The 15829-nt window shown below is 33.5% G+C and overlaps 1 protein-coding gene across 1 annotated transcript; it reads right to left on the minus strand.

Moving 5' to 3' along the window:
- Nucleotides 1-401: 401 nt before the first annotated feature.
- Nucleotides 402-15612, minus strand: LOC149774855 (uncharacterized). The gene is made up of 4 exons (XM_089944664.1): nt 15354-15612; nt 13394-13421; nt 7226-7296; nt 402-526 (listed from the first exon to the last, which is right to left on the minus strand). Exons 1-4 carry the CDS (start codon nt 15472-15474, stop codon nt 402-404), a joined length of 345 nt encoding a protein of 114 aa, XP_089800790.1. The 5' UTR covers nt 15475-15612.
- Between the last annotated feature and the right edge of the window lie 217 nt (nt 15613-15829).

A 15829-nucleotide genomic window follows, 5' to 3' on the forward strand; every position in this document is an offset into this window, starting at 1 on the left:
GTAAATTGTTGGTTGTTAGTTTTTTAAAACAATTTTGTCATTTGTTTGTTTTCAATTTGTATTATTGTACATGCTCTTTGACTTCTCTCTATACCTAACTCTAAAATCAAACTATCATAGCGTTCTGAACAAACAAAAAATTGTAGGGATGTTTTCCTTCACATCCATGATTCACAAGTATAAAGGGAAGCACTCATCAGTCTGGCTACCCATCGCGATTAATCAACTGTGAAAAATGAGCAGCAGAATCACAAAACTCTTGGAGCTCGAAATGCACCTGGAGTATGCCAGCTGACTCTTTGACAAAGAAGAAAGTGTGAGAACAGAAGAGGAGGATGAGGAGAAGAAAGAGAAGGAAGCAATAATCCTGCCTCACCTTATGCTGAGACCTCTGTGTGAGGTCAAGCCTGAGGTGAGGACACCTTCACCATTACAACCGGCATGGCAACCAGCACAAAAGTCACAACAACGTCAGCTAAAGCCATTAGTAACAGTGCCAGAGATAAGGATACCTCATCATCCCCGACTGCAAAATAGAAGACAAAGGGAAGTCTTCACTATCCGACAAAGTGAAATCTGGGATGATGAGACCACTCAACCCGCCTTTGCGCTCCAAAGAACAAATGTAAATTGGGAGCAGGACTGGGGTATACGTGTGTGTGGGGCCAGCACTAGCCAGGTGCATTTGAAGGTTTTTAAAAAAAAAACAGTCCTTCTCTGGGCTAACCAAATCTCTAGAAAAGAGACTGTTCAAGTTGCCAATTTGAGTGTTGTATAATTGCGCGTACGTTTGTATGGATAGCAGAAATGATCTTTGTATGCGTGCGCGTACGTTTGTGTGGATGCTATATTTTGGAGTTTGATTTTCTGCTTCCCATGTGTGTACAGTAGATATTGTGGTTTTTGAGTATATTTTGGGTTTGTATGAGTGTGCGTACGTTTGTGCGGATAGTAGAGTTTGTGTATCGCACAAAATGATAGCATTTGTTTTTCAGTGTAATCGCCAACATCAGAACAGTTCAGCTTGTACTCTTCTAGTTATTTATAAATTTCTTTAGCAAAGGAGATTAATATTTTTGTCTGGAATGTTCTCCATAGTAAATGTGTTGTATTAAAACCAATCGTGTACATATGGTAGTATCCCCAAATCCAATTAAAGTATATGACCATAAATAGTATTCTCTTGGCTCATTAAGACATTTTCGTTTGTGCAGAATTTGCCCTCCTGAATATTTCACACATATATTTTATTTATGGGTAAATGATAACATACTGCTCACTCATTGAGGTCAGTATTATTTGGCTTTTTAGTAAGTTATATTTTCTTGGTCCAATCGATGTCACAATAATCTCTTTATATTACCAGTTTCATCAATAAACAATAAACAATCTGTAATTTATTTCTGTATATCTATTTGTATGGAAATAGGCATCTCTGACAACGATTTACACATGGATGAATAAAAAGCAAGCTATACAATTAAAGAACGCAAGATTCAGAAAATCTTGTCAAGTTAAGAATAAAAAAAAACTTTAATGTGAGTATGCATCATTAAGTTGGGTAAGTAGGATTTGAGATGATTTGAACGTGAAAAGTAGGCTTGATTTTTGTTACAACGAACTGCACATACATATGTGCATGTGCGAAACCGAACCAAATTTATAGAGAGCCTATGGTAACGGCATGTGTCGGCCAATAACAATGTCGACCAATACAAATTTAATTAAGAACTCTTCACGTAATATACTGGACCTATTACTGAGATGGCCTTGCTATTCATCTTGTGACCGCTCCGGTGGCCTAGTGGTTAGAGCGTCCGCCTTGGATGCGGGAGGTCGTGGGTTCGATCCCCGGCCGAGTCATACCAGAGACTTAAAAAATGGTACTAACAGCTGCCTCACCTGGCATTCAGCATTAAGAGGTTAGTGTTAGTACTGATCGGCCTGGTGTCAGGATAATGTGACTGGGTGGGACATCATGCTACATGTCTGCGGCATGATGCCCCAGTGCTAGACATCACTATAAACTGCCACATTGCAGACATCGTAGCGATATGACTGAAAAATTGTTAAAGCTACGTTAAAAATCAAAATCACATCACATCACTATTCATCTTGTGTGGCTTCGTAACACTTGTTATTTAACAATATATACCAAACAATCCGAACACGACACATATTTTTTAATGAAATGAACTATTTGAGAAACCAGAAAAGGACAGTGAGCAGTCTATCTGCTCATTTACACTGAGAGCTTTCATTTAGGAAAAAGATGAAAGTTTTCAGCATTCCCGGCGACAGCAAAGTTAAACATTATAAATTGAAAACTGAAATAACTAAGTTTTTGTGAATTGTTTATATACATGATGCGTTTTGTTCTTAAAAACGATACAGGGTACAAAGGGAGAGCGAGCAAATACTGTTAATTGGCTTAAGAAAAAAGTTCGTCAAATATTAACAAATTTCTATAAAGAAAATATCTAATTTAGGCTACTATTAAGAGAAGGAATAAAACAGGGTAAAGATTTAAAAAATCCACACAGTAACCATCATACACCAGAACTGGAAATGTTTTCTTTCTCTCTGTCCTTATCTTTATTAAAATATCTTTTATCTTAATTAACATCAAGGCTTTACATGAATTGAGACGTATTCAAGGTAGAATACTGGAAAATATTTACTGTTAATGCAAAATACGGTATATCTGTAATCAGATTCATACGTGTGTGTGTGTGTGCGTGATTTGGATGTTTAACATAGATTTGACAATTTTCAGTAATATCGCTACGATGTCTACAGTCTGACAGTTTATAGTAATGTCTAACACTGGGGCATCCTGCCGCAGACATGTAGCATGATGTCCCACCCAGTCATAGCCCTAACACTAACCTCTTAATCCTGAGTGCCAAGCGAGGTCGCTGTTAATACCATTTTTATAAGTCTCTGGTATGACTCGGCTGGGGATTCACACGTGTGAACACATGTTTACAATCACATGTGTAAGAATAGACACGCGCTACCATCAACTCAATTAACAACTGACACAGCGGCAGGACAAGGACAGTTTCAAAATGTTGATTATACGACATATAAGGTAATAATCTGGGATATGTATCTTGTCCTGTAAATGACTGACCATTGATAGAAACATTCCAAGATTACAAAATGAAAATACCATAAAAACATAAAATAACCTTATCTCACATTACTATGATATAAATCGTGGACCAATAGGCTGAGTATGCAATGGATGGGCCAATTTGGGTGGGCTGAGTTCGTTTTGGGCCGAGAAAATTATTCGGTCGACTCTGCTACGGGTCGATAATAAATTTGCATCAAACTCGTCTTTCTCATAAAACCAGTTTCTTACAAAACCTATTTATGCTTTGTTTCTGCAAATATATCAGTTTAGAAAAAAATTGGTATCTCTGGCGACAATTTAAATATGTTTGATTAAAAGGTAAAATATGCAATGAAAGAACTCAATATTCTGAAGTGTCTTGTTATGTATAATTAAAAAAAAGCGTTTGATGTCAGTAGTCAGTATACAATTTTGAGACGGGTCAGCAGGATTTAACAAGATTGGAAGGTATAAAGCATGTTTGATCTTTATTCAAATGGACATCAAACACACACACAGACACAGATATATATATATATATATATATATATATATATATATATATATATATATATATATATACATATATGTGCGTGTGTGTGTACGAGTCTTTGTGAGCTTTGCACGTACATGTACGTGTAACCAACCCAACTCTATAATCAATCCTGATTTTGCAGAGAATAGGTACCTTTCAATTATATACAAAAGCAATTAAAACATATCGAACTTAACAAGGGTGGCAAATACATGAAGCCTATATATAAAGTCAAACATAAACAACAACTATGAGAACAATATCCTTTAAAAAGTTGTCAAAGTTTTCGTCGTCATAATTGTCCCTAAAAATGTGGTCTTGATTCGAAATTCTGAATGTAAACTTCCAGTATATGGCGTACGAATGCATATTTTTCACATTATTGAGGTCTGCATGATGTTGGTGTGTGCAGTGATGCATCTCAATAGGGAATGAACCCTCCATTACAAGACGTTTCAGTGTATATTCTTCACATTGTTGAGGTATCTATCATGTTGCTGTAGAGGTGTTTTCCAGACTTTGACTGCTTTTCGGACCCTAAGAGAAGAAAAATGATAAACAGATGATCTCAAATAGGCAGTGATTTAATATTCAATTTATTAAACGTGTTGAATGATGTCCAGCCTTTGGAAGCTTTCCCAAGCAAAAACTAAACATTATTCAAGGAGTTTCATAAATATAATATTAAATCATTACCCATCCGTGATTCTGTTTATCGTTTAGTTTTCATTATAATGGAAATAGGAGCGGAAGAAGAAGAAATAATTTCATTCTTTCTGACTCTTAGAATGCACCTTTCATTTTCTGTGCGTATAATATATTCCCTGGAACTTTTGCGCAGTTCTATAACTAGCAAATTGTATTAGTTTAGTTTTACCAATCATAATTCAAAGAACAATTGTCTTCACGAAAATAAAAACATAATATTTCACACAAAACATTATTTTCAACAATTTAACATGCAAGTGCAGTATGGTGTCACATATTTTTATTTTATTAAGGCAATGTTTAACAGTATAAATGTGTCAGTGTCAGATTAACATCTAAGTATTCAAATTGTTTTATATTCGTGTCAAGGGATGATTATGGATGCGAATATTCCAGATTGACAATAACGTATTGGTAACCAGATATTTGCAATATTCGATTTGGACTATAGTAGACATAGACAAATGCTATTTCAAATCAGAGTTGCATCACCTTTTAAGAGTTATTTTACGTTGTAAACATGATGTGGATGGAAAACGTTCTCGCGGGTTGGCGACCGGTTTTATTTTCAAATTCTTCTATGAGCAAAAGTGAGTTTAGTTACTCTTACAATTTTACATTAACATCACCCTTGTATTTATGGTTGATTCTATAGTTGTATTTCTTGTTATTGTTCTTCTTTGGGGTTGAATGCCAGTTTTCAGCGTATGATCATCTATATCTGGCATAATGGCCCCATGTCAGGTAAATCGGGCATATTTAAACAGAAGTAACCTTTTTCCATAATTCCCTTTGAACAGTCGATTCGAAAAAAATGGCTGCCAAAATATGAACAGTACCAGTAAAAACAAAACGTTCCAGTCGGCGTGGAAATTAAATTTTCCCATGATCAATCAGTTAAAAGTATACTGCGCAAGACGTTCATGGGTATATTTAGACCAATCAGAATCGCACAAAGTGATATTTAAACCTGTTGGCGTGTCAAAAACAAGAATATGCACATACTATTTGTAAAATGTATCGAAAATGTGAAAATACTATGTTAGAAAGAACATGGAATTTCAGTAAATAAAATAATTCATATAAGCTTATTATTCTACTGGAGGAAACGTATTAATTATGTGTTTTGGTCACATGTAACCAAATTGTAAGTAAATAATACGAAAATGACAGTACTATTTAGAAACATAAAAGAACAAGTCTATAAATATATCAACAGGTAAGTTGTCATCTGTTTATTTGAAGTTGATAACACAATACAACTTATTATCTTGCATATTTTTGTAACTTGCAAACACTGATGCAAAAAGTATTAAGGGATCTGGCTTAAAATAGCTTGCATTACAACTTTTGTTGATGACAGCTGAAATTTCGAAAAAGAGAAAAGAACTTTCATTTGCTAGGTGTCTTTGATACTGTATCAAAGACACCTAGCAAATGAAAGTTCTTTTCTCTTTTTCGAAACTTTCAGCTGCCATCATCAAAAGTTGTAATGCAAGCTATTTTAAGCCAGATCCCTTAATTTTAGTTTTTTTCTTTTAAACCAGAAAGGATGAAAATAGCAGGATGAATGCAGTTAATACAACACTCATTTTTCAATAAACCAATATCTTACTTCACGTTGCGAGATAATCACAGTAAGATAATGGTAATCAACCTATTCCATCAATTTTATATTCAAAATCATTTGAAATAACAACATTTGTATTATAATTATTATACATCTGTATTTATTGCATTAAACAACTTGCTCGTATCTTAATTGATCGATTACATATTTCGCTAAATCATTTAAGTACCTCAAAATCCGATAATATTAATTACTAAAACTGTGTGGGAAATCATTATACTCACATGTTTAAAGAACCTACCAAATGGGCTCACTTAGTAGTCCACATATACATTGTGACCATAGTCTTAAGGAAAACACGAAGCACGCTCACTTTGGAATTTGAGTGGTTTTACGTAATTATTGTAAACATATTCCTAAAGAACCAAAGAAATCATTTCACTTAGGAGTCTGTAATGTTTACAATCGTATTAGTGCCCCAAATCAAACATTATACGAGAATGTTAGCCTAATATCAGTCAAGGTAATGTAAACTATGAAGCCCGTTTAAATTTAAATGTCTTTCAGTGATATACTTGGTAGTTTTTTTCATAGTTTTAACCAATTCGTTGTCCGAATAAGAAACAATATTTTTAGAACCAAACATATCTTTGTTTTCTTCAAAATATCCTTGCGCTGACACGATGATGACAAAATTTACTAGCAATACATCACATTACACATATAAAACACACGTTTAACATTAATGAAACCCCTTCATGGATATACAATCTATACATTAAGGCAAAAACGTATGGATGTACAATTAATACATTAAATCAACGCCTGTATAGCTATGCAATTAATACAGTAAGACAACACCTGTATAGATATATAATTAATACATCAAGGCAACGCCTGGATGGATATATAATTTATACATTAAAACAATCAAATTATGACTATACATTTAATACATTAAAACAACACCTGTGTGGCTATAAAATTAACACAATCAGACAACGCCTGTATAGATACACAGTTAATACTTTAAGGCAACGCATGGATGGATGTACAATTAACACAATCTGACAAAGCCTGTATAGATATAGAGCTAATACTTTAAGGCAACGCCTCCATGGATGTACAATTAATACAATAAGATAACTCCATTATAGGTATACAATTACTATTTTACGGTATCGCCTGTATGGATATACCACTTAAACAATATGGCAAAGTCTGTATAGAAAGACCATTTTGAAAGAGACAGGGCTAGATATGATAAAGAAGACTGTATGTGTTTACTTGCCTTTTGATAGTTCTTCATATTCATTTGTAGAACAAGTGGTAGTATTCAGGTCTTCATATTGATAGTCTCTACTGTAAGTAAATAAATTCAAATCACTATTGTAATGTAGCAGATCATTTATGGGCAATACTATGTGTGTCATAGGCAATGCATAATGTTAAATAGTAAATGACAAAGGTGACGATGATACGGATGATCATAATTATACAGACAATAAAAGAGCTCACATGATGGCACGTGGAGCGCAGTAAACTACGGAGAGAATGTTTTAATGATTGAGTAACAGTTGTCTTTATATGTGCATACTACTTAAAATGATTTGTTAGGTTTTAGGTTTTGTAAGTATATATTATTTCTCTGCATCAAGTTTCTGTGCAAAGCGTAAAGTAGATTAAGCCAAACTTCTTGTTTCTTTTCTGATTGTTATGCTAGTTATTTGCTTTTCAACTTGGTATTTTCTTGTTTGTGCTGTTATAATGGGGATTCAGTGGCTGTATGAAAATTAAAGGGATTGAAAGTATGCAATCTGGAGGCGAAATGATCTTCTCCGCGCAAGTGATAGGGCAATACTAACTATATAGCTAAAGACAATAAGATTTGAGAAAAACATTAAAAACTTCCGAAGACAAATATAGGCTTTTAAATGATTAAGGAAGACAAACTGGTAGGACATTGTAAATGCATAATCAACTGTCTTTAACAGTTAGCCGATGTACAATAAATGTTTATGCATGTAAATTGGTTGAAGACAGTAAATCGCGTTTCAAAGATATGATATGTTTGAAAATATGTAACATCATTTTGGAAGAAAAGAGAGAGAGAGAGAGAGAGAGAGAGAGAGAGAGAGAGAGAGAGAGACTTCGTTTAAGTTATTGTTTTAGTTCATACATTAAATCATAATTTGCTTTACAGACAGGTAAAATAGGCAATTTGTGATTTATTACCGGAATGACAACCTACATTATATTTCACATGCAATTAATGTTACATGAAATGATATAGATAATGCATCATCGGTGTTAAAACAAACTGAAATTTGTGAATCTTGGATAGCTAATATACTGCAATAGAAGCAAACCATTTAAAATATTTCATTTTTAGATCACATGATGTTATATTCAATGAAAGCATTCCATTATGTTCAGTAAATGCATTTCAGCTAAAGGGTACATTGTATTTACTAATTTTACTGATTTCACTTATTTCATTTCATGCATTACCAATACCAATATTTGCTACAGAAATGTTTTTGGCTTACTTGAAGAGATCTTGTGTGAGCAATGTGGCTAATTTCATTGTTTGTGCTAGTTTCATTTTTATGTGTAAAAGAAGTTCCAAAAGAGATTTCGTGAAATAAAAGTAAATGTAACAATAACAGCGGTTGAATATTCACTGTTCTTCATACAGTAGTTTGGGAATTTTAAAGAGAATCGAAAAATACTTCTTAAAATGTTAGTGTAGTTATTGACTTCTAAAGTGGACTATGCTTGGCATCTTGCCAAGCACAAGCATAATCAACAATCAATCAGTTGTTATGCTGAAACTAACAATTGGTGTAAGTCTGTGTTTAGGTGCGTTTCACAAACCAAACGCTAATTAATGGTATAATACAGTTATACGGATCTCGTTTTGGTCTACACACGGTGAAACGCCTTTTTTCTTTTCTTTTACACTATCATTATTTGATGGGTTATACATGTGTCGCTATTATCTGTACGAGGATCCATAGTAAACAAAATTGAGAAAGTGGATATTTATTTTCCCAATGAAACAAGACAAGCACAACTACAATATAGCGATGGAGATAAAGATTAGTGGGGTTCGTCAGGATCCGTGAGACTAAGCTGGAGAAGGCAATATTTAGGCAGGTCAGACAAGTAGAATTACAATATGAGCAAGGGTAGATAATGATTCACGAGGTAATATGTAATATAGCAAAGGGTGGATAAGGGGTATTGGTGTTTGTTTTATTGGTTCTAATATATCTAATAGGTTGATTTAAGTGTTAGCCATGCAAAAAAGACTAATTGTACTGACTGGGGTTTTAATGACAAAAAAAATTTACAATATACATAAAAGTCAATTTTGTATCATTAGTTTAATATCACAAAATAGTTTTAAAATTATGATGGGTATGCATACTATTTTGGCTCATTTATACAGTTTAATTCTTCAGATACTACTGAGAGAGAGAGAGAGGGGGGCAGGGAGAGTTTTGGTGAGCATGTGTAAAATGTAAGTTTTCTTTAATCATGGGTAGTTTCAAAGCATAAAACATTTTAATGTTACAATGTTGTTGTTTGGGGGTTTAACGCCATTGGCAGCGTAAGATAGGCTATATATGGCGACCAGAATAACTGGTGGAGGATGAACCTAGGAAAACCCCGGTAAACCCACACAAAGCTGTTGGCAACTTTCGCACATACCCACACTGGCCGAGCTCAACTCAAGTGGACAGAGGTGAGTTGGCAGTGATCAGCCAAGTCAAAGCACTATAGACCACTTGGCTTCCGGGGCCCATAATGTAGGCTAAGAAATATTTCACTATTTTACGTTTTGTTTATGTCAACTAACAAAATATATTCTATTAAGATAGAAAGTTGGAGACATTACGAATGTTAAGAAATACAACAATGAAAGAAGCTAAAACTACTATTATTATATGGACAATATAAATAACAGTTCATGCCACGCACACACTTTTGTGCTATATTTATACATTTGTATCGCTATATTTATTATTCTACAGAGTCCTATTCATAATATATACCGATACTACCATATTTCGAGAACTGGTATATTTTAGTCCGAGTCATTGTAAAATGAATTAACACCTTTTTTCAATGAGAAACACTATTGCTCTCATTATTGATGTCAAACATATATTACGATTATTACGATTCCATATGAGTGTACTTGTAACATACTAAAGATATTCTAATAACCCATCGGCATTTTTGTTTCAGATTTAAAAATGGCTTTGGGGAATTGCGAGTGAGAAGGACCTTTGGAATAGTTAAGATGAAAAGTCAACCACACGCGCAAGTTACTATATTATTGTGAAACAGTGATTGTTGTAAAGTGTAATCTCATAATTTGGTTTCATTATGTCCTTTGTGAAATGCTGTCTAGTATGTTTTGAAAAGCATTTTGATTATTATTATTCTTCCTTGATAACATCAAAGTAAATTGACAAAGTGATTAAGGTAAAATGTACCGGATAAATAAGTATATCATCTCTAGCAACCTATGAGACAATTAATCTTGTCAATGAAAGGACAGTTTTCTTAAAGGTTGTTTTTTTACCAACCTACCTAAACAATTGTTAAAATCTCATTGTAGCCGATAACTCATTTCATTCCTTTCAAGAAATAGTCTAAATATGATACAGCCTTCCATTGATCCGTTAAAATACATTAAATTTTAACCTTTCATAATTCGGAATATGAGACTATTTGCAATGCATTATACTCAGTGTCTGCCAAACATAGTTTATCTAAATTAGCATTCAAATCCAATTGTTGTCAGAAAACAAATGACCAGTGGCTTTAACTTCTGGAACAAGTCTCCCCTTTCAAAGACAAGTCTCCCCTTTCAAAGACAACACCGATTGTATGATGCGAAAGAAAAATAAAATGCCACATAATTATGTGTTTGGCGATGATTGTTTGCCATTTGATAAACATGCATAGCTAATCACTGAATAGTTTGGGCATCTGTCTTAACGATTCGAAAACACGACAACCGCTGTGATATAAAACCCATAGGATAAATATTCATGACTTTATTTCTAATGGCAATTTATAACTGAAACCCACACCACATTCTCTTTGCATAATTTGGAGGCAATTTGCTGATGGAGAATGTCATATCAGTATACGACCTAGGAATCTTAATTAGAGAGACAGTATAATTATTATGTTCCACTGGGGAAAATAAAGCCCAAAGGATCACCATTTAAGAAGCACAAAGCTTAAACATTAAAGCTACTATCAATAACCACTGGAAATAACCTGTCAACCTGTGTGACAATTTCAGGCATTAAAATGATTAATGAAATGTCTGATAAATTATAATAATATGTAAAAGGCAGTTTTCTTTTTCTTGGGAGGTGAATTTGGTAGTGACAGTAAATAAAAGCAGGTAGAGGTATGAATGTCAAATGCGCACGTCCTCTGCAACGTCCCACCATCATATTCAATGTATGATACAGTTTTAACATGGACATAATATTTGTTTTGGACTGGCATTGCCATTATGAACAATAATGTGCTATGAGGGAAATAAGGCTGCTTTACCAATGTAAAAATAGCAGATTTAAATGTTCAACAAGACATAAATTATTTCATGCCATTGAATGACTAAGATCTGATTTTTAATATAGCGCATGTTTATATTTACTTCCTCGTGATTACTCTCATATATACGATAGCATGATTGCAAGCATGTTTAGTATGGATATCTTAGGCTAAATTAGATCTGGGAAAATTACTTTAATTTTTGTACATCATTGTTGTGAGGCTTGTGGTTTTATATATATATTTGTTTGCATCTGAGTAGCGAAATGATCCATTAGCTAGAATGAGCGGATGAGGCATAGAGATATGCAATATAAATTAAACATCAAGAACGAGCAATATCTCTATCTCAGTCAAACACGAAAAGAAAGAAACAAAACAATTTCATAGCATATTTATGTTTTTAAAACATTTGGGATGCCACGCAATATCACAATATGTTCAAACACGCACACATTGTGATGTGAAATTCTAAAGTCAATCAGTAGGACTCACAAATCTGTCGAAGATAAACACGTGAAACGTGATGTGTAAATACAGGAGAATGAATGTGCTCTCCAAACTGAATCAGGTCAGGTTGATCGTTTTCTTAGGTTTACTAGTTGTAACAAATCTTCAAAGTGACGCTATGGAACAGATAAACAGTCCCATAGACGATCAACATCAAAACCCTTAGAAGGCACGTGTCATGCATTAAAAGGTCATTTCATCACGATATACTAGGATATGTTGAATGAGTGCAAAACTCATTTAGCTATTAAAACTTTCTGAAATGTCGATCGACATTAATAACCAAAGGTTATACTTATGTTATTACATCCCAAGGAGGCACACCTATATTTATTTGCAGCGTTCATGCCAGTTAGAAGAAGGATATGTTGAATTTGTAAGCTTTGTGGTTTACAAGCTAATGAATGGGCAATGATGTGAAAATGCAACCAGAGGAACATAGCTCAAAAAAGCATATGTACGTCTGTTAGGCAATGTTCACATCAGTTTTCATTGCGATATTTTTTAATAGATTCTAAGCTGTATTGATTATAAATACGTACAAAAATTAAGATTTGATGCTGATCGTAATTCATTCCAAAATGGTATTTGAAATATGAAATTAGAAATAGACATATTTTTGTATTAGGCACTTCAGATTGATATTGCTGATCTACGCTGCTGCAAAAACTATCGTAGGTTATTTAAGCGCAAATGAATTTCTCTTGTACGAAATCACACTCTGTAGCGCGAGGTCGAAGGTTTGAACTTCTGCCAGGTCATGCCAAAGACATCTAAAACAATAGTACCAGCAGCCGCCTCGCCTGGTGCTCAGCATTAAGAGTTTAGTGGATTGGTCGGCCTGGTGTCAGGATAATGTGACTGAGAGGGACATGATATCACATGTGTGCATCATACCCCAGTGCTATACATCCGTATAAACTGCTACATATAGATCGTCGTAGTGATGTGACTCAAACTGTTAAAGTTACATTAAAAATGTAAATTCCACAAACACAGTTGTACAAAGGAAATTGTTTTATAATTATTTCAATCACAACTGTTTATCATGGCTAACTTGGTGATAATATTGTCTTTTAAACTATGAGTAGCATAATCACAAATTATTTGTCTTCAAACAATACGCTTTTAAATTACTGAAAGTATAAAACAGTGGTGTGAAATAATGTTTGTCTTTACGTATTCTGACAGTATATATAAGTATTAGTATTTGTCCTGCGTCTACTTGTCATGCGAAGTCGCCATGTCTCTGTTACCATCTCATACGAAGTCACTATGGCTGTGACATTTAAAGAGTTAAGAGAAGTAGGAGACAAAACATGAAAAGTACAGTAGTTGTGCGATAAAAACGGGTACTTACCCAGTACAGGCTTGAAAATTTGATACACCTGGAAGACATGATGCCAAAACAATATAAGTACATTACAAAAGTACCTGAAAACCTAATAAGAAATGTTAAGAAGGATTTAAGGAAGAATGAATTGGGGCATTAAGCATGGTTAAAAATAAAAACATTTTACCTTTCCTTGGATATATATTATAATTAACAGTAGGCCTTTAGCGTTTGACGCACTTAGGGAAAAAAAAATAATGTGCAATTCTCACTGGCTGAAAGAGACATTCAAGTGATAAATGTACGTGTATGAGTTACATAAGTTTTACTGCCGAATTCTTAAATATTCCACAAAAAGTACTACGAATAATAATATGTATAACGATTTCACCGAAAACTATGAACATTCTCCATACCTTTGGCATAATTTACCAATAAATTTCAATATCCAAAGATGATAATTAATTGCATCAAATATATATCCTCAGAATGACATGAATGAGGTGGTAATAAAGGTCTGATATAGATAAATAAATTTAAATACTGTATACCAGGTCAGTTTATATCGTCGTATTAATTAAACAATTGTACTGATCGTTTTAACTGTGATGTCGTTATTGCCTCTCGATAAACTCACTGTTTTGGGTTTTGATGTCTTTGTTGCTGCTTGATGAGTGATAAAGTAATAGAGAATACGACACATGAAAATATTTACACGTATCGTATTTGCGAGCTGATTAATCCCGTAAAAAGGAGAGCATAAAAGCTCAGTGTCAGAGGTTCCGCATAGTACCTATCTATGGCATCGTATAAGTACAATACCTATTTTATTTTTTAATAGGTAGCCCATACAAATGTGCATTAAACGTTTGCTTTGAAAAGGATCAATTGCACAATATTGGTTGAAACATGTTTAGTGAAAATAGTGGGCAAACAAGTGATATATGTAGAGAGACAAACCATTTCAACTGATCATTTATGACTTATTTCTTTACTTTATGGCTTACGGATAAATACATTTTTTCTTTAAAACACAGTTTAGTAGGACTTTTGGCTGTGACCACAGAAAACGTCTAATACACCTATGTATGTATTTTTTGTAAGGTTCTTTGGAAAAGAAATAAAAATTAAAAATGACGTAAGAAATGATGGTGCATGGTGGTACACATCCATCTATTGCTAGTTACCGATTAGAATTAAGTATATACATCTTTGAAACCTTTAAATGCAATTTAAATATGTTTATACTGCAAGTGCTCCACTGCAGACTGAAAAGTGTCAGTAATGTCTCGGAGACGAACGTGCTTTAGCAATATTGTGTATACTGCAAAAGCTACACTGGGCCTGTCTTATATAAAATTAGGAAAAAAAAATTTTCTTAAAAATATTTGCCAGTATATTTTGTGAAGTCTGTTTACAGAATTAAACATCAGCTGTATGGGTAAGTTCCTTGAAGAGACGTCTGAAATGGAACAGGGTCTTCACTGGCTCTTCGAATGAAAAGATTCTCAGAAATGTTGGTATTTCACGATTCTGACAATTGCTTATAAATCTTGAAATATTGTGTTAAAGACAGAAGTAATAGCTGCATATAATATGTGCAGAGAAGAGCTCCATGACCAAATGAATACGCATATTCGTCTCCCCAAAATATCATTGCACATTACATACTTTTCGTCTAGAAACACATTCTTTTCCACATGCTAAGGTACAATAATGAACAACTGACGGGATACCTTGACATCGGTTCAAACAAAGGAGAATTACTATATGAAAGACTTATGTTGTTTAAAGAAAAGTATTGGCTGCTTCCCCTGGGTTCAACAAAGAATTTTAATACAATTCGAACAAAAACATCTTTGTTGAAGTTGAAGTGTATTCCTTAGAGATCGTGAACATAACTGAATTTTAATTCCTAGCTTAACGTATTATGTTTTGACAAAACATACATGGGATGTTCTTTTCTGAGAGAAAGCAAATATTTTACCATCATTGTCCCTTGGTTGGCAAAGTTGGATATCGTTGATTTTTGGATCCGTTTTACTGTTTAAAAGACATAAAAGAGCATTATTCTTACAAACATAAATGAGACGTATACAGTATTTCATTAAACATGTCAAGATCTCAGACACAATCGACAGAACATTTAAAAATCTATAATTGAAAATAATATAAGTGCATTAGAGTTTTGTACATTGTAAGTAAATTTTACATTTTGAATGTTAAAGCACTGTTAGCTTTTTCAGAATATGTTCATTTTTAATTTATAAAATAAAAACTATATCCTAACACGAAGATGTAATATATGTAATTGTGTCCAGTTTGAAGAAAATTTGTATTTTTGAATTTAATAAGAGTTTTTATACACAATACACAATATCTTCTCTCATTTAATTTGTTTTTATAACCTTCTCTATTTCAATAGATAGATAGTGCTGCAAATAATCTTTTAATAACATAATG

This window comes from Sinohyriopsis cumingii, unplaced genomic scaffold, assembly GCF_028554795.1.
Source record: "Sinohyriopsis cumingii isolate HCF-2022 unplaced genomic scaffold, ASM2855479v2 utg000127l, whole genome shotgun sequence".
Taxonomy (NCBI): Eukaryota; Metazoa; Mollusca; class Bivalvia; order Unionida; family Unionidae; genus Sinohyriopsis; species Sinohyriopsis cumingii.